A 23,260-nucleotide genomic window follows, 5' to 3' on the forward strand; every position below is an offset into this window, starting at 1 on the left:
TAGGCATGGCATAGGATATGGATGGAGTTTGCAATGTTTTCTCGACGAAAAATAAGGCAAGTGATGGATGCGCAAAGGAGATTGGGTTTCGGGTTTCACCATAGGACAATTTTCCGGGTCTCTGAAAACGTAAGTTTGAACACCTGAACATTCCTTATTGCTTTCGCTGATTTACACACCCCGTCACAGGTCTCTTCCGTCTACTGAGCAACTTCTTTCGCTCGCCGAATTTACCGCCGTTTCCTACACCACGGACGACATCACTGTACATTAATGGAGCCAGGCTATCATCTGCCTTGGGCGACTGAACTGGGAAGTTGTGGGAGGGATCATGGGGTGGGGTTTTTCAAATTCGTAGGCTGGATACTGTGCATGCGCACACTGGTCTTCTTCACACACACACTCCGTAGTTCCTCTGTACATACTATACCAATGTCAAATCCTTTTCAAGGTACACTTGCTTCCCAGATGCGTAGGATGTGTCGTGCAGTTGTGTACCCTATACCAATGTTGTATGTTGTCATCTACCCAGACTTCTCATGCTACCAAACACCAGAACACCGTCGCATCAGCGTTGCATGGACTTGCTCTGGTCCCTACGTCATCACGTTCCAATCCCTTCCCACATGTATGCAACCACGCCGTATTGACTACTAAAAGCCCGCATCCATCGGTAATGTACATGTATTCCTTCTAATTACACCATAACTTGCAATCCTTCTGCCCATATCCACATGCCCAGCACCCACCCACCCAAGTCCATTTTTATCACAGCATGGGATCCCCACACTACGGAAGCGAAACATGGAAGCAGGGGGGAGGGACGGGACAGTGGCCAAAGTTATTTTGCAGACTATTGCCCGCACTGCCACCACCCGACCAAATAGCTCCGAAAGCAGATATCCCTTGATGCAAAAAACCAACGAGGGGGGTAAGTGTGTGACCTTGCAGCCAGCCCCAGCTCTAGGGCGACAAGGGTTTTCTTCACCAATTCGAACAATTTAGTGCAATTGGTAGGCGGTATCTGTGTTTTCTACATGTAAGGGAACTCTGGGGGCTGTTCTCGGGCCGGTACGGGTTGTGTGTGGTTGGCGGGAACCGGTTTGGCATGTGTATGCGGGGACGTTCATATTTTGGGAGTCATTGGTGGGGAGGAAGGGGGTTTGTCAAGGAGAGAGAATCATCGGGTACAAGCGGCAGCGGGTTTAGTTCAGCTGAGACGCTGGAGATATCCCTGGGCGATTAGACGTTCGACATCGCCTTGGCGGACGTAGAATTGCGAGTTTTTAGTCAAGGTGATGGATCTAGTTGATTGACCGGTTTAGCTGGAGTCTCAGAAAGCTTATCTTTTCGAAATTGGTAATAGAAATGCGAGTGCGCATGGAGTCAAGGGAGCTGGAGCAGACTTACCCGTATTCTGTTTGGATCTCGCCCGCGTCCTTGAGCACTCGTACGTCGATGAAGAGATCGCGGGGTGGCTCTAAACTGCCTGTGAGGTCGATGTCTGTCCATTGTCCCTTATATGCTGCTAGTAGGTCGCTGTATTGTCTCACGTACTCCTCCTCTTCTGGACTTAGACTGCTCTCCTCCTTTCCTCCTCCAGTACCCAAAACCCCTGCTCTGCCTGCTTCTCCGCTGTGGTCTTTGCTACCCTGTTGCTCAAGCACATCGATGCCTTCCCAGCAATAGTCCTCTAGCTTGTCACTGCGAACGCGGTGGTAGGCTAGCAGACATCGCTTGTTGCGGCGCATGCAGAGGTGGTTTACAAGGAGTGCGCAGGCGGTTTCGGGAGATGCGCTGGGGTTAAAGGAGCCGCTGAAGGGAGCGAGGATTGAGGAGACATCTTTGTCGAGGTCGCGCACTTCGCGAATTATGGAGCGTGTGAGTTCGGAGGCATATGGTGGGAGATGTGGGAGGGCGAGGATACGCTTTGCGTTTTGGACCTAGGTGTGTTAGGAATATTTGATGTATAAAGCATGATGACTTCTTCCATACCAGCTTATTGGCAGCTTCTCCGTACATGATGATGCTCTGAAGCTCAATTGGTCTCGATTATGCACTTGGCTCGTATGGTACCTAGGTAGGCCCCAAACAGAGCGCTGGTCGTTGCAGTTGGACGGACTGTGGGATATGATTTGATTTGTCAAGATATGATTTGTATGAAGAATCTTCTGATCGGTATATGCATGTACATCTGGGAGTTTGAAAGAAACGGGGTCTGTTTGAGTTCTGCGAATGTTTTGTCGCGCCCCTCATCTGAAAGGGCAGGCGCGTCCGCGTCGCGGACGCATGTGGGGGACGGGTGGGTCTTGGCATTTTCGAGTCCAACCTCAACCCTTTTGGCAATACCTTACAAAACTCCATCAACCCTCATTCGCCGGCATCCGCGAACCACGACTAGCACGAGTTTACAGGCTGACAATCTAATGCGCGATAGATAGTAGAATCAAACGATATGAGAACGTCACGTTATCCTCAGGTCAAAACGACAGTAAAGAACAGACTGGATTCTACGTGCAAATGTCGATCTACGCACGAGAATCAACGCCCCGAATGTGACCCTTAATGAACCCAAGAATTCACCCAACACCGCCTAACTATACCAAGAAGAATGGGTATCGCCCTGTGAACAACTCCACTACAAAGCGTAATAATGAAGACACAAAGTACATAGCTGACATGGATCAGATTCTTACTCGCCCATCCATTTATCGAATTCTGATTCTTGTTCCAACGACGTCATGGTCGGGTCCGACTGCCAACCGTGATATTCATCGTGTGAAAGATCCAATAGATTGTCGAGGTTGTGTTGATCGAGGTTGTCTTCGTGTGAATTTGGCTGGCCAATTCGAAATCCATCGTGATGCAGTGCCGAAGGGTCGATGTCGGAATGGTTTCCTCCATCATAGGCCAACAACATTGGATCTAGCTGCGCCTCGTCGAAAGGCGTACCGACATGCGAATGCAGCTGTTGCAACAGTTCACCACCGGGAAGCCCTAAAACGGACGGATTTGCTGAAAACTGAAGCGACGATGCTGGAGTATCCACCCTCCTCAACAGCATGTCGTCGGTATAGTTCAGGCTCATGTGTGTGGCTGGGTATGCGGCAGTCTGGTAGTACTGGCCATAGAGATCGCTGTGGTTAATGGGCATAGGCATGGGCCGTCCCTCGTTCGTCATTTCCCATGACGATCTGTTCATACCATTACCATTTAGTCCGAACGAACGGTCAAAATACTCTGCTCCTACACCGCTGGACGGGTAACCAAACGAACTATCGACTCTCCTGGCCTGTCGGGGACGAGGTCTGCTACCAGCTGGAGCCCACTCGACATCATCCAGATCGCTAAGCTCATCGTCATCCGACCACTCAGTTTTTCGCTTTCGGGCAGCAGGAGTGACGGTCTTGCTAGGCGAGAACTTGTACGTTGGGTGTGCGTTCTGGTGATTCATCCTCTCAATCTTCGCGTACTCATTGTACAACTCGCGGATCTCCGGAGGCTCTAGAGGCCAACTTTCACCAGCTACTGACGATACGACTTGATGGTTGTTCTGTAGGCACCAAGACTTGGCCCTTTCCGCAAACGCCGAACGGTAGAGCATGAAAGAGTTCATGGGACGGGTGATGTATCCGTTCCTTTTCTCTACTTCTCGTCTTCTCACATCTGCAGGCCTGTTTACCCACTCCTCCATATTCTTGACCGGGATATGGTGTAGCTCTTTTGTCAAGATGCTCAATGGTGCAGTCAGTCTAGGCGTCTTGTGCTTGTCTGACTTTGCGGCTTTGGCTTTCTTCGATTTGGGCGTCGCTTTCGGTCGGGGGCTTCCTTCGGTCTTGCGCGGAGAGCTGGATGATGTCATTGCTCGTCCACTGCGCGTCGTTCTTCTACTAGAGTCGTCGCCGTTTGTGGACCTTGGTGTCGGTGGCGAGAACAGACCTTGGTCGTGCTATTGTTCATTAGCTACACAGCTATGACAAGATGCGATTCCCACTCACCGAAAGGCCATTGTATGACCCGTTTTGGTAATACTCCGCCGGAGGGCCGTATCCATCCTGAATTTGAATCAGTATTGTATGCGCGTGGAAATACAGGGACTCTTACATATTGTATACCTAGGCCAAGCCCATGAGGATGACTGTCGCCATGTGACGCATGCAAAGGGATCCCTTCGTGCGCCACCGAGCTGGGAGAACCATACCCTGGTTCCCCTGACGAATAGCCGCGATTTGTGTTGTATTGCGCAACTCGCTGCAGCCCCGCATGGTAATCCGACCCGGCATTTGGCGGAGTGGGAGGATGCTGTTGTTGGACGAATATGTCACCCCTCATGATGGCGAGCGTGAAAGCACAGCTGAGACAGTGGAGATTGCAAGTTAATGACTTGACCGGCTACGCCTTGTCTCTGGACTCAACGCGGAACAGAATAGAAGGATGATAATCTGGGCGAGTCGGGTTTGACTGCGATTGATCCAATCCCCGCTCTGTGGATGAAGTGATTCAGCAGCGGTGAATGCTGAGACGCTGACTCTGATCCCCGATATCGCTTTCTTCCGGGGTCTCGAAAAGACTCTCGACTCAACAGCTTTGTTCAAGATACGATACTGTACATGTGTCAGTAAAATAGCGACTATGTTGCCGGTTGCTGGGTTTGCTTCGTCGCGATGATGCATCACAGTTCGCAAAGACTTCAGGGAACGAACCTGTTGCAGTTACCCGCTCCTCACCGGCGTCAAAGCTTTGGAACGTCGACAATCAATTTCGAAAACTGTAAACACCAATTTCCTAGCCGGACACTGCTGTAATGTCTGAGTTTCGATGTTTCGGCCCGGCACTCTTTGTGGCGAAGGCAGGGCTCGAGCAAATCGTGTAAGGGCAAGTCAACGAAGAAGGATTCTTTGTCCGCGGTCAGTCTCCGGAAGGTATTTGTAGCGACTACTCACTCTCGAGGCCGACTGCTCACGTATAGTATAGTGTACCTGGCCGACTAAACACGGACAAAGGGACTACTGGATTGGTGATGGCTGAGGCGCTTGCCACACTTGAAGTTCGCGCTGCTTTTGGACTGCGAGCCTCTGAAGCGATTCAATGCGTATAATATGGCGCAAAACTTAGCCCTCTGGCCCGTTCACGTTTCGAAATCCAATTATCTTGTCCTACCCTCTGTGGGGTTGAAAACGGCCCTCAGCCCCTCTACAACGACAGCTAGGAGGCGGGAGCTACTCCCATTTCGGGCGCCCTTCCCATAGCTCGCACCTACCTTGAAACCCCGTTTACCAATCTCGACAGGGGTTTACGATGGCTTGCAGCAGTCATGTGCATTTGGCACTTACTATGGTACGCCACATGCTCATTGGTATCTTTAGCCTTTTGAGCCCTTGGAGTTGTGTCCTGCCAGATCATGGGCTGCATTCCTTGCACCAATTGCATGTCGGGGGCTGGCAATCCCCCTTCCCCAGTGACCAATGACACGGGACACACTTTGACAAGATTCTTCCCCAAGCTGAACTTGGTTGGGCGAAGAAAAACTCTGGATCTTCTGTTGCTACGCAGGCCGGCGTGCTTTTTACGGATGGCTGCATCACGTATGCCAGTACCCTGACAGCTGGTCATGCTTGGCAGGGCTGACCACTACATCGCAACAGGCACCCAACTTTCATAACGCGCGTCAAAATGCGCATGCACAATCGAATTACAAGCCGCGTCAAACTAGCCAATCTTCAAACACTCGCTATCGAACAATCTAACTTGAGTGATGCTCAGATTCACAGTTGCTTAACAAAGGGCCAGCACAGCATTCCCGACATACTGGTCACAGTGCGCCTCCGCGGCGAGGCTTGGGAGCGTGTTCACCGCTCAGGCCTAGAATAAATCCGAACATTCTACCTGTTCGCGGTTAATAGGTGTTGGGTCTCTTACGCCGATGGCTTTTCGGCAAGCCCGTTACGGTCAATTAGCCCTCAATGTCTCCAGGCGACAGGTCGGGACAGCAGCCAAGGTCCTGCATATTTCATGCATGCAGCAAAAGTTCGGATGCTTCCGGTCGATCGTGTCGACATGCGGTCCTTGCGGACCTGCCTCTGGAATGCGTACTATCGCCGTTTCGGTATGACAACCAAACAGTCTTTACTTTGTGTAACCAGGTTTGATCGATCCTCAAAGACGAAATTGATTGGTTTGAGCAAGCGCGAAACACGTGTCGAAACAGCTGTGTGCGGAATTGCTTTGAGTCAGGGACCTTGGTTGTGGTGATGAGGTTTGCACATGCTTGTTTTGACCGGTGGGCCCAAATGATACGCAAACGAGCTATCAGCGTGGCATGCTGCTTCTATAGTGTCGTAAACGTCAGATAGGTGATCGGTCTCGTTGGATATTCTCGCCGCGCTCTGTAGCCTCGACCTACTGGCAGCCGCAGATGTCGGGGGATTCATTGAGTGTGTCTCTGATCAGCACCGCCACGACCGTCTGCTTCTACCCACTCAACTCTAGATCTTGCCTTACTCAGACTGGAAACATCTCCGTTACTTTCCGCCAACTATGCCAAAGCCACCAGTTCAAGCCCCCCGTTCCTCGATACCAAGACTTGTTCGTTCAGCCAAGGACGTCCGCTCCGTTAGTTCTATCCGTCATTGATCTGGCATGGCTCGTTCTACCCCGCGCCACTTGCAGTGGTATCGACGACTATGCCCCTTTAAATTTCCCGGCTCCTTGCAACGATGGCCGGGAACTAAAATGCAAGCTGGACTGCTCAATTCGCGCGAGGAAAGGGTTCTCGGTTTACCCCACTCAACCATTGCTGTTACCATGGGACGCTCGTGGCACGGAAATGCTGTCGATAGTCTGGCGAAAACGACCAACATCGCGACATTCGACTCTTTTCTTACATTACAACAACACTTGTCGCGTCTTTGCGGGAAGTGGACCGGAAGGACAAGCAAAAGCCCACTGCTAACAGTACCCACTCAGAACAAGCATACAGATGTTCGGCTTGAGCGACCTGATGCTGATATATTGGTACACTAATAGACGCCCGCGCAGTAGACCAACGGTCGCGGTTAGATCAAGCAACTATGCGCCGAGGCATCGACTAGAGCATATCGACTGTAATTATGCACCGCACATGCAAGTATCGCATGATGTTACCGATATCTATCCGGTCACCTGGCGACCACCACCCACTTGGTACATAGTCAGGAGACCTAGCTTCCGTGGAAGCGGGTTCAACCAGTTGCGAAACTTCGATCAAAACTTTGCGATATCTATCACATCAGAACGATGACCAAGACCCCTGCAAGGGTAACATTAGCTGCGGGATGGTCTAGTTAGAAGGCGCTTATCTCGGGTCGTTCGCCCGGCTAAAGTGGGTTGGTGAAGTCTGTGGCGGCACATGTCACAACACGTGCAGGATTGACCGCGCGAAGGCTTTGGCCCAACGATCGCCATCTAACGGTTTAGCAAGGCTATCCTCCACCCACGCCGCACTCATCTTGGGATCAGCCTCCTAGTCATCCTTCATCTTTGTATCGATCTCACCTCGTACCCATTTTCCGCTTATCTTCTGCATGCAGTTGTTCCACTAGATCGTGGTGCCTCAGCTTCCCAGTACCTATCTAGGAGAGATGCGGCTCAAAAGCGGCGCTCGATGTTTCCGCAACTAGCTAGCACGATGCCACGATGCCCCATGGGGCTGGTAATGCGCCGTCACGTGATAAAACTAACACTGCACTACTCGCTTGATCATGGTGCCCAGCGTTCGCCGCCGCGTCCAGACTCGATCTGGGAAATGGTAAGGTGTACAAATGGGCTAAGCAAAGTCTAGCTTTGTAATGAGGCGGACTGTCTGCTGAACTCCAATTGAACAAGCCACTACTTCGTGTGTATCGAGGAGGACCACACTATTAAGACCTGTCCCACAAATACGCGTAAGCAATCTAGATTTCTGGAGATATCTGAATCAGAAGGAAATCAGCCCAGGTTATGCCATGATCACGTCGTCCTACGAATGAACTGTGACTGTCTTCGTGCAAGCAAAGGACAAAAGCATCCTGTTTCATTGTTCTTACAAACTGTGAACTTCATTGATGCGAAGAAGAGAACAAAGACAGACCTATTGGATCAGGGGTTTCAGTCACAGTGAGACATAATGATTCTTTGATACAGAGACGAGGGAATGATCAAATGAAAGATGGGTGGATACAGGAAGAAGAAATTTAGCATTCTACTAGAATTACTAGCCATTAGTCCCGTATACGATTAGCACTGCGAAATTACACTTCAAGAATATGTATAGCTCAGAGACTGGTAACAAGAGTTCAGTATTGGAAGATGAGGCCATGGAGCAGCCAGGTCAGGGAACGATGAAGAAGCCTGTTAATCTCAGTATAGACAAAGATATCGTTTCCACTGAGCCAGAAGATTGGGGGAAGAACACAATGTATAACGAGCAAAAGCAACGATATGACAATTCGCCGTTTTTGACACCTTCTCCGCACACGCCGTCTCCGTGTAATTTGCATGGGTCCGTCCATCCACCACCGAATATCCTACGACATGCATCCAAACGGCTAGCTAAGCCTCCTACATATGATGCTCCCACGAAAGCTTCAGAAGCGAAGAAGAATGAGAAAGTGGAGCTTCCGGCGCTGGTGAAAAGGGGAGATTCGGGCAAGGACCGTCTTAGTCGGCCAAACACCTCTGATGGGCAATCACCATCTGCGCAATCGGAGCCGAAATCTGCTCCGCTGTCGCGACCATCCAGTGCTGATCCCCTTACTTCAGTGAAGTTTGGGCATAGGGATGATGCGTACACCGATGAAAAGACCAGGATTGATATCGATGAAGAGCAGCCTGCAGAGAAAGAGCATGCAGATCCTCACCTTCAAGATCTGGTCGCAGATATCAAACGCTTACAATATGAGAACATTGCATTGATGGAAGTACAGCAAGAAGAGGAAGAAGCGCTGAGCAGATTGTCACAACTGCAACAGGATAAAACAAAGCTGGTAAAAGAAGTCAGGGTGCTGCGCGAAACAAAAGCTAAAACGGAAGAACTGGAGAGTGAGATCGATAAGCTTTCCAGTCAGCTCAAACTCGTAACTAGAGAGAAGAAGAAAATGAACGAGGAACTAGAAGGCTCGAGAAACAGGATGGAAGAGCTTAGCCAAGAACGTGATCAACTTTTAGTTAACGTACAGGAGCTAAAGCAACAGAAGGAAGAATACTGGCGTCGAGACTTGCCACTTAATGCGTCGGCCAAAGAAGTGACTATCGCAGATCTAGAGTGGAATAATGCAGAATTGAGACAGAAGCTGAGGGAGAGAGATGATGAAGTGGCCTATCTGCAGAGAGACAAAGCTACAACTCAGAAAGAGCTTGAGACAAAACAAAAAGAATTGGATGAAGCTTATGAGTATGCCAACCAAGGTCAGGATAGCCTCGAAGACCAGATTAATGAGAACGAGTTGATTATCCAGAGGCAGAAAGATCTCATCAGCACACTATCAACACTCATGGAAAACGCGACGAAATCCATTAGCGATGACTCGGACATGGAGCTTAGCGAGATTTACGATTTGGTACAGCAGCTTACCGCCCAAATCGAGACGAGCAGCTTATATGAGAGTATCCATATGCTATTCCAAGCCTTTGGAAAGACTAGGAGATCGTTACACAGCACGAATGAAGACTTGAAGCGTCAACTACATTATATGAACCTTCAGGTCACCAAACTAGAAGCAGCAGCCAAGGCGTCTCTGACAGCCGAAGTGCGTATTGCTAGCCCTGATATAGCTATTCCATCGATTCTACAATCCCCAATGAGTCCACTACAAGCAGATAGAGACGGATCCGAGACACTCTATAGGAATGAGGTCCGTGAACGCAAGAACACAAAAGCACAGCTCAAACAGGCTCACTTGGAAAAAGTCAAATTGTCAGCAGAAACCACCACCCAAATCGAGAAGATCTCGAACCTAAAAAACCTCCTTGAAGACTCACAAAACGATTGTGCCAATCTGAAGAGCAGAGTCAACGAGCTCCAAGACGAAGTCCAATCCTGGCAATCCGAGCTCGCAGAGTCAAAATCCCAACTCGAGCTCCGCACCTCAGCATTCGAACGGGAAGCCCATTGCATCCGCAAAGAAGGTCTCCGCCAAATAAAATCGTACTACAAAAAAACCGCCGACGAGTCAAACTGGCACGTCACCATGCTCCAAGCCCGCCTCGCCGCCCTCCAAGACGACCATACAGACGTGCTCAACCTCTTCAACGCCTCAAAGCGCGAAAAAGCCAGCCTAGAAGAAGAAATCGTGCGCCAAAAAACGTTTACTCTCGATCCCGGTTTCGCAGACCATGCGAATGCAGTGCGTGAGAAACATCCGGGACGGAGACCTTTGCCTAGTTTGTCCCTGCCGGTCAACCCGGATGAAAACGGCAACTTGGTTATGTCCGAGACACCGACCACACATACGACGCCACTGGCGAAGAAGGAGAAGAAGAAGAAGAAGAAGAAGGAGAAGTCGGTACCGAGGTATCAGTTACCGGGGGTTAAGGCGGCGTATTTGGAGGAGGCGATGGAGTTTAGGCAGAAGTTGAGGTTGAAGGAGGCGGCGACGGATGATTTGTTGGGATTTTGCATCAAGAGGCCGGACATGAAGAGGACGGAGAGGGAGGCGGCGTTGATGAAGCAGACTGGACAGGTTACTACTATGCCCTTCTCGCCGTCTGTTTCTGTCAAACCGCCTACATCGACGTCGACGACGTTGTCGCCGAGAGAAGGAACGATGACGTCGTTCTCGACTTCGAGATTCCTGTCTCCGACTTTGGATTTCACTCCTATTCCAACCTCCCGGAGATTTCCTACTACCACCTCTTCCACCACCCTACCCACTTCAACTCTCAGCATCCCCGCAACCTCATCATCGTCCGTCTTCCCAATGACCCCCAGCGCTTACCCTACGCAAGAATCCTACGTTTCGGCCATGTCCACACAAATCGTGAATAAGATCCGCAAGCGCAAAATGGGCAAAGCGCTGTATCCACCTGGTAGGAAAGAGTACGAGGAGGTGAAAAAGATGACGGTGTGGGAGATGTGGGATGGGCCGAAGTGGGCCCAGGAGGAAGCTAGTGCAAGGGAGAAAGAGATTCTGAAGAAGAGGGGTGTTTTGTAGGCGGAGGGAGATGGGAAATGGTGATTATAAATTCCATGTAGCAGGCTGAAATTGTAGCGAAGAATACAAAAGTCTAGCTTTACAATTACACCAAGTTGTTCGTGCACCAATCGAGTCATCGCCTTCCGACTTCGATACAACACCTCATGCCCTTGTTGCGCCTGAATCTTTGACCAAACGCCTCACCTTCATGCAACACAGGACAAACACCTCCAATGTGAAAGTGACAGTAATAGATAAGTACACCTTTTGATACAAAATATGCAAGAGAAACCAAGCCCTCCCTAGTCGATAAAAAATAACAGCGACGGCGATGGTGATGTGACAGACGGGAATGAATGAGAAGACAGAACGAGCCCGACAAGATGAAAAAAGGCAGAAACATTACATATCTGTAACCATAGCTTCATCCTGTCGTTGTCCATCGACCACGATACCCAGGAGACGGGCGTAGGGCACAGTAATGCGTTGGAGGTCGCGGTGTTTGCCTGTATCACACATGTTAGCAACGTTTTCTCATCATGGATGAAAAGGAACATACCGAGTATCAGCACGGCCTCCCTCAACAGCTCCTCCCTCTTCCACCCACAAATAACCTCTGGCTCCTTCAACGCCGCCGCCGCATCCTCGCCTTCCTCACCGTCTCCCTCTGCGCCCCCCTCGTCCTCATCCTCAGCAACAAGACTGCTAGCAAGGCTCCTCAACAACTCTTCAATTTTGCCTTTAAGACCCTCTGCACCAAGCCTCTTGACATACATGGTGAGATAAATCTTGAACTCTTCTCTCGCACCCAGCGTACGAGCGGCAGCGACGCGGTTCTCCAGATGCGCCACACTAGCCGAGCTCTCAAACGTCTCGTAGCCCTCTGCCGAAACCAGGATCTTAATGAGACGCTGGAGGTGGAAGGCGCGGCCTTGGAGGAGCGACTGATTCGTAGTGTTGCGTTCGAGCGCAGGTATGATGCCCGCTGAGATATTTTCAATGGAAACCATGTCATCTTTTTCCTTTGGTGCGGCATTCTTATCCTGCGAGGACCGGATGTTGCCAACGGAAGAATCGGTGCTATTCCAGTATTGCGATGTGACGCCCCACCAGGGTTCAGAGATGCGCTGCCAAATGTACATGTCGGGATTGTAGGCGTAGCCTTCGCCGTTGGACATAGCGACTATGATGCGGCCGGCCGAGTTTAGGCGCGCAAAGACGATGCCGGGGGAGCGGGTGAGATGCGGGCCTTGGGCGTAGGCTGCGATGTCGAGGATAGGGGCGAGGGAGATGGGTGGGTGTGGGGCGGACATTGTTTTTAGGTTCCAGATGTAGACCATGCCTACGGCGGTTATGCACATTAACCACCATCCGCGACAGTCCATAATGACGGGTTGGGCTTCTAGGACCATGGCGTTGAGAGTGCGGCGGCCGGCAGGTGTCCAGGCGTATACGGAGCCGTCTTCGCATGCTGCGGCGAAGAGATTGGTGTTGCCTGTGACTAGGAGTACGGCCTTTGGGAGGAAGTCTTGCCAGAGAGACTGTCCTTTGCTGGTACAAGTCATCCTTGTTGGGTCGTGATCCTGTGGGCGTCCTGTCCGTGATGGTCCACTGGCATTGCGTGCTTCCAGAATTACAGTGTCTGGTATTTCCGCTTTCCCTGTGTTAGCATCTACGCCATTCTGTGGTGGTTCACTGCCGTCCATGGTTCGTACGATAACACTCCGGACTTTCGGTACTGCGAGGCGGACCTGAGCAAGACTCATAGCAGGGTTGACAATGGCTGGCCTTAGGACCTTTGGAATCTCTTGTAGGTCATTCTTCGGTGGCGCGGCAGCGGGTGGGATGAGACCGTTTTCGCTGTTCAGTACTATAGCTGCACCTCCAGGTCGTACAGAAGCAGCCAGTCGTCGCTCCACTTGTTTGTCTTCGTCACCCTCAATCTCAGCAAACTTCCTCTTATTTCCGATAAGCATGGTCGCAAGCCCGCCCTTTGGGAATCCATCGTACGGTTTTGAGAGGTCGAGAATGTTATGGGGGTTATCGCTCCTGCCACCCGACGTTGTCGTTGCGGAGAGAAGCTGCGTTTGCGGTAGGGAAGATTCGCCGACACCTGACGAAGATGACATGAGCATTGGTGCTATCCGCTTCTTGCCATCTTTCGTGACAGTCACTCGCTGCTTGAGCTTCTCTACCCTCTGGTCTGGGGGTGGTTCGGCAGGGGCCTGCGGTTGTGCGGTAGCGCTCGATCCATTGGTGAGAGTCGTCGTGGGAATACCGTTGGTTCCGTTCGTAATAGTTGGGGGCTGCACTGCACCGCCATCGCCCATTAGTGCACCCATCCTGCCTTGTACTCCCTTCAACTCTCCGTTCTTACTGCTCTCTTCTAGGAGCAGTGCGTCCGTGCTTTCGATAATGCCAACTCTTCTACCAGCGCCGAATTTTGCAAGCGTCTTTTCGTTCTCAGCAAGCGACGCAGGATATCCCAACTCTCCCGGCTGAAACATGAGTGTCATGATGCTGCCATCCAAGCTGGTCGCATACAGGGTCTCACCGTGAGGTGACCATGACAAGTCGGATATGGCCTTTCCTGCCAGCTCTTGGAAAATCATGAATGGCCTAGGTAAGCTTGTATTCCACACGCTAAGGCACTTGTCTTGTCCCGCACATGCGACAATGGTCACGGTCTGTTGGGTGATATTTCCGTCTTTGTCTGGACGTGGCGGGTCCCGGTAAAATAACCTCGGAGAGAAGGAGGTGACCTCGACAGGGCCTTCATGACCGACCAAACTGATATCCCCGTCCCATGTTCCACGCGAAAGAATGGCAACTGAGCTGACGGGTCCATTTGTAGCATTCGCAGCAGCAATATGTGCGCCATCGGGCGACCATGAGCAACGGCGGAAGTATGTGGTGAGCGGCGAGGTTTGAAAGGGGACTGTGATTGTGTGGTCTAGGACGAAGTTGTTGACCTGGTCTTGCTGGGACGCATTCTGCGGCGGTGAGTTGAATCGGTAGACTTTGATGGTTCGGTCGTCGCTAGCAGTAGCAAAGTACTTGTTCGCCGGGTCGAAGGTTATGCCTTTGACGTGACTCTGGTGATTTGATAGCGTCTTCAATTTTTCGAATGAATGGCCTGACCAGACAACGACCTTTGAATCCAGCCCCACCGAAACCAATATGGAGGAGTCGAATGACCATCCAAGGTCCTGCACATCGTTATCATGTCCAATCAGGCGGCGGATGACACGCCAATTCTCGACGGGTGGGGGCTCGTTCGATCCTGCAAGTCCATCAGCAATTGCTTGCCCTCAATGCCTGAGGTATACCTACCGAAAGCTGCGTGTGTTGGCGCATTCTTGTCGAGTGCGTAGACGCATACTATCTTGTCGTCTGCACCGGAAGCCAGGTATTTACCGTTGGAAGAGAAGCGTACGGCGTGGATAGTGCCTGAATGGTGGCTGACAGCGGCGAGCTGCTTCGGCTTGGTGTATGTGGGGTCGTTTGAATTTAAAATAGCCTCTGTAGACCACACTCGCACATAGCCATCTGTGAAGCGTGACTTAGCAATGTGTTAAGGAGTAGGGCATGGCGCGTGTAGAACGGGCATGATTTAACGAACCTCCAGCGGCCGTAGCCAGGCGCGACCCATCGGGGGAAACGTGGCAGCTGTATACTTCAAAGTCTTTCTGTTCGCCTAGAATGACGAGGTTTGTCAGTTACAAAGCTGAGATGGGTTGGGGCGCAAAGAAGCTGTGCATGCGCAGAAGTGCACTTACCCGGATGCGTTAACCACTGCGGTTTGATGAGACGCATGGTCGCGTATGTGTTTCCAGCACTCGAAGCGTGCTGTTACGCGACCACGAGTTGGGGGGGAAGAGGGCTGGGAGAAATGGTTGTGGGTTGCTAATCGAACCGCACGTCTCGGTGGACCGCGACAGTTGTCTGGCGTTGGCGACGCGAACTCGCAGTTGACGGTACTTGGCAGACGTTGGAGCAGGGGTTTAAGGTTTAGGTGCATGCGCCGATCGAAAAGTGGAAACAAGCGACTGGGAGTAGTGTGGGGATTTGTACATTACAGTAAGCTGAAGAGTAAGCTTGGAATAAAGCGTCATGTATTTATGCTAACGTTATGTGCTGGCCATGTTCACCCAACCCGTCGTAGACCTAAGCTCCTCCCATAACACAGCTCACAGCTGAAGTATTCGTATTCACTCTCCCAATGGTTGCCCATCGAAACACCATCATAGTACTTCCAAATAGTGCGCAGACCAAATGCAGCGAGAACAACTCTCATCACTCGCTCAGTTCTGCCCGTATTCATGTCGTCGGTCGAGGCTACTATGGTATTGGTCGCACTAGCCTTGGTGCAATGTCGCAACTGCCGAGGCCGAAGCAAATGTTATGCCACTCAACCATGGCCCTTTCTCCACTTCTGTAGACGTCCGTATCCAAGCTACATCCGACGGAAGAAATGTTCTCATTCACAATTCCATGCATAGAGTGTACCTATATGGATTGTGAGTTGGAAGTCGTACATGTGCTGTTCATTTGGCCTTCTTCCTCTTTTTGAACACCACAGCTGGTGCAGCCGGTGCATCCTCCTCCTTCTGGGCCGCCGCCTCACTTGCCCTGGCTTCTGCCTCTTCTACCGTAGGTATTTCTTGCAGCGTCTTGACGTCTGCATCCTCGTCCTTGGTCGCCTCCACTTTCACCTCGTCTTTTGATTCTTCCTTCTTGACTTCGGTTTTCGTCTTCCCCAGCAAGCTCTCGATATCATCGTCCCCACCCTTACTTCCTGGAAAGCTCTTGTAGCTATGTCCCCAGCCCTTCTTCTTCGTGATCAACTCTCCCGCGGCCTCTCGTTCCTCTTCGTCCTCGTCTATCATCCTCTTGCGCACACCCTTGTTTAGCGCTGTCACCTTGAACTCCCCATCCTCTGTGACCTCCCCAATGACTTGTTCCGAGACTGTCTTCCACTCACCTGCCATAGCCAAGTCACCTCGTGCAGCTGCAGGGAGCGCGACACCCATGGCCGCCAGTTCATCCCATTGTCTCTTCCTATCATCTACAGTCGCCTTCTTCTCTACCCGCTTTTCGAACGTGGGTTTGCCTCCTACGCCTGTTGCTACCGAGGGTGTGGAAGCGGAGGGTACGAGGCCATTTAAGCGTGCAACCTCGGCTTGCGCGCGCGCTTGATTGCGCTTTTCGTTTTCTTGTTCGCGATGTAGCCCCTTCAGACTGCGCTGGATGTTGCCTTGGTGGCGGCCGGTCGCTTCGTGCTGCGCGCGCTCGAACTTTGTGTCTTTTACGAACGTGGAGCAGAATTTGCACCAATATTTTGGCTGTGGAATAGTTAGCTCGTATTGCGCAAAACATAATGGGGATATATCTACTGTTGACTTCCAGTATTCGGCCATGGTGGAGGCGAGAGTTGGGTGAGTCGGGAGCAGTCTCAAGAACAAAGTAGCCGATGCGGCGATGCACGGGCCTTCGGAGGTCCGCAATCAACAGGCCTCTTTCCTCTTTCATCCAACGACAACCTGTTTGGTTTCACACTCACTCACTCACTCACTCACGTTCTGATTTCCCCTTCTCTGTGCACCAGCAACACAGGCCTGCTTTTGGGCTTTTTGAATAGCTCCCTGAATTTACAGATGAATACTCCTCTTTGTCACTTTCAATAGATACTAAACTCATAGGATTTCTCAGTTATCTTTAACGCAGCTTTCTTCTGGGGTTTCCGTACGGCGCGAATATGCTTACGTATGAACTGCAGAAAGATTTTGTTACATAACTCTAATAATGTTTTTACGTCTTACATTGCTGAGATCAGATTTACTGTTCCCATGCCCTTTACATCATACAGCGACCTTTTTATACCATTCTAAAACAAGACATGACTACACATCGAAAAGTCAATTGCAAAAGCTCGCATATGATAAGAATTTCGTCAACCCAACACTCTCCCTTTCTACGGCTGCGCCACCGCCTGCAAATACTCTTCACAAAACGCGTAATCCACATATCCCTTTGGCGTCTTCGGTGTATAAAACACACTCCTATCATACCCCTCCAACACCACGCCCTCCCGAATTCTAAATACCAGATCCGGATTCGAAACAAAATACCTTCCAAACGCGATCATCACATCATACCCGTCATAAACCTCATCCACCGTCTTTCGCGCAGTCTCTGGTTTAAACCCCCCAGCCAACATAACCGGCGTACTATTCCCCCACTCCTCAACCATCCACCGCACCGTCTTTTGGCCACCACAATCAGAATCATCGTTGCCGGTAATTCTGGCCTCAATGATGTGCAGGAACGCCAGGTTGAGCGGTTTGAGCAGGCTGAGTAGGTGGGAGAATGTGGGTTCAGGCTCCGGCATTAACATGCCGTTAAAATCACTGTAGGGGGATAGTCGCATGGCTACTTTATCGGCACCAACGGCTGCAATCACCGCTTTTGTGACTTCGAGATGGAAACGACATCTGTTTTCGATACTGCCGCCCCAGGCGTCGGTGCGCTGGTTACAGGTTGTTTGCAGGAATTGGTCTGGGAGATAGCCGTTTGCGCCGTGGATTTCTACTCCGTCGAAACCGGCTTCTATGGCATTCTTCGCTGCGGATGCGTAGTCGGCGATGGTGCTCCATATCTCCTCCTCGCTGAGAGCGGTGGGGGTTGCGTCTGAGGGGGTCATTGGGACGGCGGAGGAGGAGACCATGGTAATGCCATCTTCGGCTAGTACGCTGGGGTTGGCAGCTCGGCCTTGGTGCCAGAGTTGGCAGTAGATGTAGCAGCCGCGGGCATGGATAGAGCTGGTTATGGGCTTCCAGGCGGCAATTTGGGAAGGGGACCAGATGCCGGGGGCGTTGCGGCAGCCGATTGCTGAGGGAGAGGGTATAGTGGCTTCGCTAATTATCAGGGTGCCTGGGACGCTGGCGCGTTGTTCGTAGTATTCTAAAGGGGAATCTGTTAGTGAAAAACGGCTGGCAGGTGGTGGGTTGGTGGTATCTTGAAGTCATTAATTTCTTTGAGGGTGGATGGTATTGTTGATACTGTGACCATCTTGTCCAGTCTCAAAGAAACCAAACATTGGAACGCGCTGGAGAGAACGTGGATTCTGTTTGTAAAATAAATGAGTAACTATAGATTATAGTACCTTTGCTCATAGCATTCGCCGTATAGTCATCGTTCATACGGTACCGCGTCAACGGCGCCATAGCTATGCGGTGTCCCACATCCGTAGACCCTACCTTCAAAGGCTGGAAAAGCTTCGACATGATGAATGCGTATCGTTGTGTGATTCGATAAGTGTAAACAGAGGTTCCAACACAAAAAAGCAAACGCAGAACCAGCTATCTCCTATATACCATTTCCTTACCCCATATTAAAACAGAAAAAAATCTCTAATCTGTGAAACACCCTGTAGCACATAAGCCTCGGCCCAAGATGTACATACACCACCTTACAAACGGGTGTGTCTCAGCCCAAACTGACCTCAGATATGAGTGCAGACCATTCGCTCGATCTCAGGTCATTGTCGGCAACGTGCAGCCTCGGTGCGCAGATACGAAAACATTGGCCAAGAAAAGCGACGTGGAATACACCGTGCTCCAACTTTTTCTAGGCAAGGTAACCGCACCTTTTCGCCTAAACATCGGCTTCTTCTTCATGTTGGTAGGGATGGGTGGATGGGAAGGAATGACGATGTGACCATCGGCTCAGAAAGAGCCGAAACCGTTTTTCGGCATTTTAAGGGTCGACACACTAAGCTTGTTACAACCGAACTAGGCCTTAGGTCTGGCGTCAACTGACCTGTGCTTCTCCACTATGCACCTACTTACAACATTGAAGCTTGTCAGCGGCGTTGTGGTAGCGAGAATGGTTGACGCGGCTAGGGAGTCCGACGGTGTGCAGCAAGAGGCGAAGTCGTAGGCATGGGGATCTTTCCGGTCCGCACCGGGCGCCCCTTCCGATGCACCTCGTTATTTCCCCTCTGGCGCTAATGGATGGGGTTTTGGGACTGTTGTGGTTTTTGGCGGTCAAAAGGTTATGGCTTTGGGACGTGTACTGAGTTTTGGCATCTTCTTTTAGCGACGCGGGCGTGAATACACGATGAAGGACCACAAACGACAGACTGTTGATGGCCAAGCAGCCATGGAGAACAATACACATGCTTTTGTCGAGAAGCCATCGGAGTACGACGAGAAATGTAACCCAGGAACACCGGCTTCAAGCCATAACAGCCCTTCTCCAACTCCACTTGATGAACAAGACAACAACGGCGACGACAACAGCGATGCAGCATCTGTCGGAGGTCAACGAAACACCATGACGTCGAGACAACTCCGCATCGCCATCCCCGCCCTCTCAGTCTGTCTCTTTGTCTCCTTCATCGACCAAACCAGCGTCTCAACAGCCACACCCGCCATAGCCGTCGACCTAAACACCGGAACAGCAACATCATGGATCGGCACATCGTTTCTGATCGCCTCGACAGCGTTTCAGCTGATCAATGGCCGATTGTCAGATATCTTTGGTCGCAAGAATCTGTTACTGTGGAGTTTGATGCTCATGGCTCTAGGGGATCTGGGCTGTGGGTTTGCAAAGACGGATGTGCAGTTGTTTGTGCTGCGTGCTATTGCCGGTGTAGGGGGGGGTGGGATTAATAGTTTGGTCATGATTATTGTGAGTGATATTACGACTTTGCAAAATCGGGGGAAATATCAAGGTAGGTCTCTCTGCATACTCGAAATTGGTATTCGTACTAATGTATCGTCGTAGGCTGGCTCGGTGCTATTATCGCTTTAGGAAACGGCGCCGGGCCCTTCTTAGGAGGTGCTATTGTGGAAGGAGCAACGTGGAGATGGGTTTTCTGGATGATTCCCATCATGTCCATCCCCACAGCCGTCGTCATTTTGTTCTTCCTACCGCTGAAACATCGGTCTGGTGACCATCTTGAAAAACTGAAGAAGATTGATTACGGCGGCATGGTGCTCAACATTGCGTCGACGCTTCTCCTGCTCATCCCCTTGTCAGGGGGAGGAGTAACGTATGCCTGGGCGTCCCCCTTTTTCATCGCCTGCACCATAACGGGAGCAGTACTAGGTGTTCTATTCGTGCTATACGAGTGGAAACTCGTCAAACTCCCCATAATGCCGCTTCGACTGTACCAAGCACCTCATTGCTCAGCGCTTTACTTGCAAACCTTCCTCATCGGTCTGGCCTACTTTGGAAACTTCTTCTACCTTCCCCTCTACTTCCAGTCCATCCTCCGATACTCGCCGCTAGCATCTGGAGCCTTGATCCTACCTGTCGTCATATCCACCTCCTTCGCTTCAATCGCATCGGGAACATACATGAACAGAGTGGGCAGCTACATGCACTGTATTCTCGTCGGATTCGCCCTGTGGACCCTCGGGAACGGGCTCACTCTACTCTTTGACCGGAAAACGAGTCTGGCTGTCCTCATCATCATCGGCATTATAGAAGGAGCCGGAATCGGTCTTACGCTCCAACCAACCCTTGTAGGCATGTATGCCAACGGCCGTGGCGAAGATCGTGCCGTAACAACCGGTCTGCGGAACTTCATCCGCACCATCGGTGGCGCCTTTGGTCTCGTAGTCTCCGGAGTGATACTTTCAAACACACTCAGCAGAGACCTGTCACACCAGTCCTTTGTATCAGAAAGCCTGATGCAACAGCTCACGTCCTCGACTTACGACCTCGCCAAATTTGGTCTCTCTCAGAACCAACAGGAAGACGTATTCGATACGTATATGCTAGGTTTGCATTACATTTTCATTTTCTTCACGCTATGTTCAGGACTCGGCTTGTTCCTGACTTTTTGGGTGGGAAATACTAGTCTTAAGGCACCGAAGAAGTTGGATGAGGAAGAAGTGGTGCCGGCGACTACACGAGATGATGCGCCTCAGCCACAGGTTATTCTTGGTCGCAATCTTGAGGTGCAGGACGTTGTTGCTGATGAGAAGGGAGGGGATGTGGAAAGCACTGCTCACCCAAGATGAACACTGGCGCGAGGGTCTCGTTGCGCAGCATGGGTACAAAAAACATCATCAGCATCGTTTCGCGGCGTACAAAAGCATAGCATATAGAGCTTGTGTTCTAGGGTTTTCACACCGTAGAGCGACGTCATCATCATATACAGCAACGTGCGCAAAACCGCCCACCACAACCGCAAAAAAAGACAAAATCACCATACAAGAGGATGTTCGCTAGTGTCTTCTCGTGGTCACTTCATCACAATCATCTCTGCAAGACTGGTAACAGCAATTGCCCTTCACCTTTCACATAGGTTGTTATTGATCTTGCGATCGCGATATCGCCACCCTTGCCATCAACAACTCAATCCATCATCCATCCCCACACTCACACTTTCTTCCCCATAAGTATTCCGCTCTACCGCCTACCGCATCTATCCAACCCATTTAACCACGCTACCACACTAGCCCAGCCTTCCCATTACAGCAGGTGCAGCGAAACGAGCCCACCCGCCCGTCAGCCCCACTAATTCCCGCTTCGTTATCGGCGGCCTTATATTGGACACCTCCGGTTTCCCGTTTGGGAAGTAGCTCTACAAAATGCGGATCGTAGGATGCCGATAGTATAGCTTTGGTAGAGATAACGTCCGGCGATTTCGTATGATGGCGGTAGTAATAGTAACGTGGTGTACGCAATATGAGTGAGGGGGTAGGTATCGTGAGGTAATGTGCCGATTGCGGGAGGAACTTTGACGGGCGGGTCGAGGACGGCCGATGATAGGGATAGGGGACGAGGCAGGGTAGTTAGTTGGAGATTGATGTGGAGGATCGGGGTGGAGGTGTTTAGTTTGGTAATAAGTAGGCGCAGGCTCGTCCGTAGAGAACAAAAGTTATCTGCATCTTCCACGACCCGAGTTTCTTCGTTTGTTTGGGAGAATATATACATATCATTCATACCTCACTACCCTAAAACAGTCACCATGCCTGAAGTATACGCTGCACCGCTTGATTACGCGTTTGAACGCAACTTCAAAGGCTATGGCGAGAAGGGTCTACCAAGCTTGAAATGGCCAAACAACGCAAAGATTGCCGTGTCGTTCGTCATCAACTACGAAGAGGTATGTAGAATCCATCCACTACCCTATTACTAAACTTGGCGCTAACATGCTTCAACCAGGGCGGCGAGCGTACAGTCATGGCAGGAGACGGAGTATCCGAGACCAACCTCCGCGAGTACCCAGCACAGCCCAGAATCAACGAGCGAGACTACAGCGGCGAATCCGAGTTTGAGTATGGATCTCGTCGCGGATGGTGGCGTTGCTTCAAGCTCTTCAACGACTACAAGATGAAATTTACCCTGTACGCTGTCGGCCAGGCCGTGGAACAGCAACCAGAAGTAGTCACCCGCTGCGTGGAGGAGGGCCACGATGTCGCTTCCCACGCCTACCGCTGGATTGACCACGCCAATCTGTCTGTAGAGGCCGAGAAACAGCACATCAGAGACGGCATCACCGCGTTGAAGAAGCTATCTGGCTACGCACCAAAAGGATGGTACTACGGACGTCCTTCACCACAAAGCAGAGCGTTGATTCCCCTTGTCTACGAAGAAATGGGCGAGGAACTCCTCTGGGCTAGCGATGCCTACGCTGACGACTTGCCTTACTGGACTGATTTGCCACATGAGCGTGGTAGCGCGAATCCCAAGGGCTGCTTGATGGTTCCTTACAGTTACGACTGCAATGACTTCAAGTTTCACTGCCAGGGCACTGGATTTCGCAGTGCGTACGCTTTCTACGAGCACATGAAGAATGCTTTTGATGTGCTGTACGAGGAGGGCGAGGCGGGAGAGCCAAAGATGATGACGATTGGATTGCACTGCCGTATTGTTGGTAGGCCAGGTCGGTTCAAAGCGTTGCAGGACTTTGTCAAATACATTTCGGAGAAGGAGGGCGTGTGGGTTGCAACTAGAACACAAATAGCGGAAGCGTTCAGGGAACAGTTTCCCTACAAGAAAGGTGAGCTTGCGTAGAACAGGGGAGTAATGAAAAGATATTGTTAACATACATGGTATTATCGTTTGACTGGACCAACTCTGTTGATTAC

The 23,260-nt window shown here is 51.0% G+C and overlaps 10 protein-coding genes across 10 annotated transcripts; 4 read left to right on the forward strand and 6 right to left on the reverse strand.

Annotated features, from left to right (window-relative positions):
• Positions 1-1,210: 1,210 nt before the first annotated feature.
• On the reverse strand, positions 1,211-2,022 carry PtrM4_008250 (DNA replication complex GINS protein psf-1; the record flags this gene model as incomplete). Its single annotated transcript, XM_001930803.2, has 3 exons — positions 1,211-1,304; positions 1,411-1,943; positions 1,996-2,022. The coding sequence occupies 3 exons, from the start codon at positions 2,020-2,022 to the stop codon at positions 1,211-1,213; spliced, it is 654 nt and encodes a 217-aa protein (XP_001930838.2).
• A 670-nt stretch (positions 2,023-2,692) lies between these two features.
• On the reverse strand, positions 2,693-4,332 carry PtrM4_008260 (HMG box protein; the record flags this gene model as incomplete). Its single annotated transcript, XM_001930804.1, has 3 exons — positions 2,693-3,949; positions 3,999-4,055; positions 4,105-4,332. The coding sequence occupies 3 exons, from the start codon at positions 4,330-4,332 to the stop codon at positions 2,693-2,695; spliced, it is 1,542 nt and encodes a 513-aa protein (XP_001930839.1).
• A 3,950-nt stretch (positions 4,333-8,282) lies between these two features.
• PtrM4_008270 (MAD multi-domain protein) lies at positions 8,283-10,426 on the forward strand (the record flags this gene model as incomplete). The annotated part of the gene is made up of 2 exons (XM_066102877.1): positions 8,283-10,361; positions 10,400-10,426. The coding sequence occupies 2 exons, from the start codon at positions 8,283-8,285 to the stop codon at positions 10,424-10,426; spliced, it is 2,106 nt and encodes a 701-aa protein (XP_065965079.1).
• Positions 10,427-10,531: 105 nt separating this feature from the next.
• PtrM4_008280 (TT-ORF1 multi-domain protein) lies at positions 10,532-10,903 on the reverse strand (the record flags this gene model as incomplete). Its single annotated transcript, XM_066102878.1, has 1 exon — positions 10,532-10,903. The coding sequence occupies one exon, from the start codon at positions 10,901-10,903 to the stop codon at positions 10,532-10,534; it is 372 nt and encodes a 123-aa protein (XP_065965080.1).
• A 31-nt stretch (positions 10,904-10,934) lies between these two features.
• PtrM4_008290 (uncharacterized protein) lies at positions 10,935-11,168 on the forward strand (the record flags this gene model as incomplete). The annotated part of the gene is made up of 1 exon (XM_066102879.1): positions 10,935-11,168. The coding sequence occupies one exon, from the start codon at positions 10,935-10,937 to the stop codon at positions 11,166-11,168; it is 234 nt and encodes a 77-aa protein (XP_065965081.1).
• A 384-nt stretch (positions 11,169-11,552) lies between these two features.
• PtrM4_008300 (WD40 repeat protein) lies at positions 11,553-14,966 on the reverse strand (the record flags this gene model as incomplete). The annotated part of the gene is made up of 5 exons (XM_066102880.1): positions 11,553-11,656; positions 11,710-14,433; positions 14,484-14,699; positions 14,773-14,847; positions 14,930-14,966. 5 exons carry the CDS (start codon positions 14,964-14,966, stop codon positions 11,553-11,555), a joined length of 3,156 nt encoding a protein of 1,051 aa, XP_065965082.1.
• Positions 14,967-15,697: 731 nt separating this feature from the next.
• Positions 15,698-16,570, reverse strand: PtrM4_008310 (U1 zinc finger domain containing protein; the record flags this gene model as incomplete). Its single annotated transcript, XM_066102881.1, has 3 exons — positions 15,698-15,985; positions 16,052-16,495; positions 16,547-16,570. The coding sequence occupies 3 exons, from the start codon at positions 16,568-16,570 to the stop codon at positions 15,698-15,700; spliced, it is 756 nt and encodes a 251-aa protein (XP_065965083.1).
• A 741-nt stretch (positions 16,571-17,311) lies between these two features.
• Positions 17,312-18,436, reverse strand: PtrM4_008320 (uncharacterized protein; the record flags this gene model as incomplete). Its single annotated transcript, XM_066102882.1, has 3 exons — positions 17,312-17,319; positions 17,382-18,113; positions 18,316-18,436. The coding sequence occupies 3 exons, from the start codon at positions 18,434-18,436 to the stop codon at positions 17,312-17,314; spliced, it is 861 nt and encodes a 286-aa protein (XP_065965084.1).
• Positions 18,437-19,271: 835 nt separating this feature from the next.
• On the forward strand, positions 19,272-21,184 carry PtrM4_008330 (ProP, Permease major facilitator superfamily; the record flags this gene model as incomplete). Its single annotated transcript, XM_001930809.1, has 2 exons — positions 19,272-19,887; positions 19,941-21,184. 2 exons carry the CDS (start codon positions 19,272-19,274, stop codon positions 21,182-21,184), a joined length of 1,860 nt encoding a protein of 619 aa, XP_001930844.1.
• A 953-nt stretch (positions 21,185-22,137) lies between these two features.
• Positions 22,138-23,186, forward strand: PtrM4_008340 (CDA1, xylanase-chitin deacetylase; the record flags this gene model as incomplete). Its single annotated transcript, XM_001930810.1, has 2 exons — positions 22,138-22,275; positions 22,335-23,186. The coding sequence occupies 2 exons, from the start codon at positions 22,138-22,140 to the stop codon at positions 23,184-23,186; spliced, it is 990 nt and encodes a 329-aa protein (XP_001930845.1).
• Between the last annotated feature and the right edge of the window lie 74 nt (positions 23,187-23,260).

This window comes from Pyrenophora tritici-repentis, chromosome 1 (genome assembly GCF_003171515.1).
Source record: "Pyrenophora tritici-repentis strain M4 chromosome 1, whole genome shotgun sequence".
In the NCBI taxonomy this organism is placed as follows: Eukaryota; Fungi; Ascomycota; class Dothideomycetes; order Pleosporales; family Pleosporaceae; genus Pyrenophora; species Pyrenophora tritici-repentis.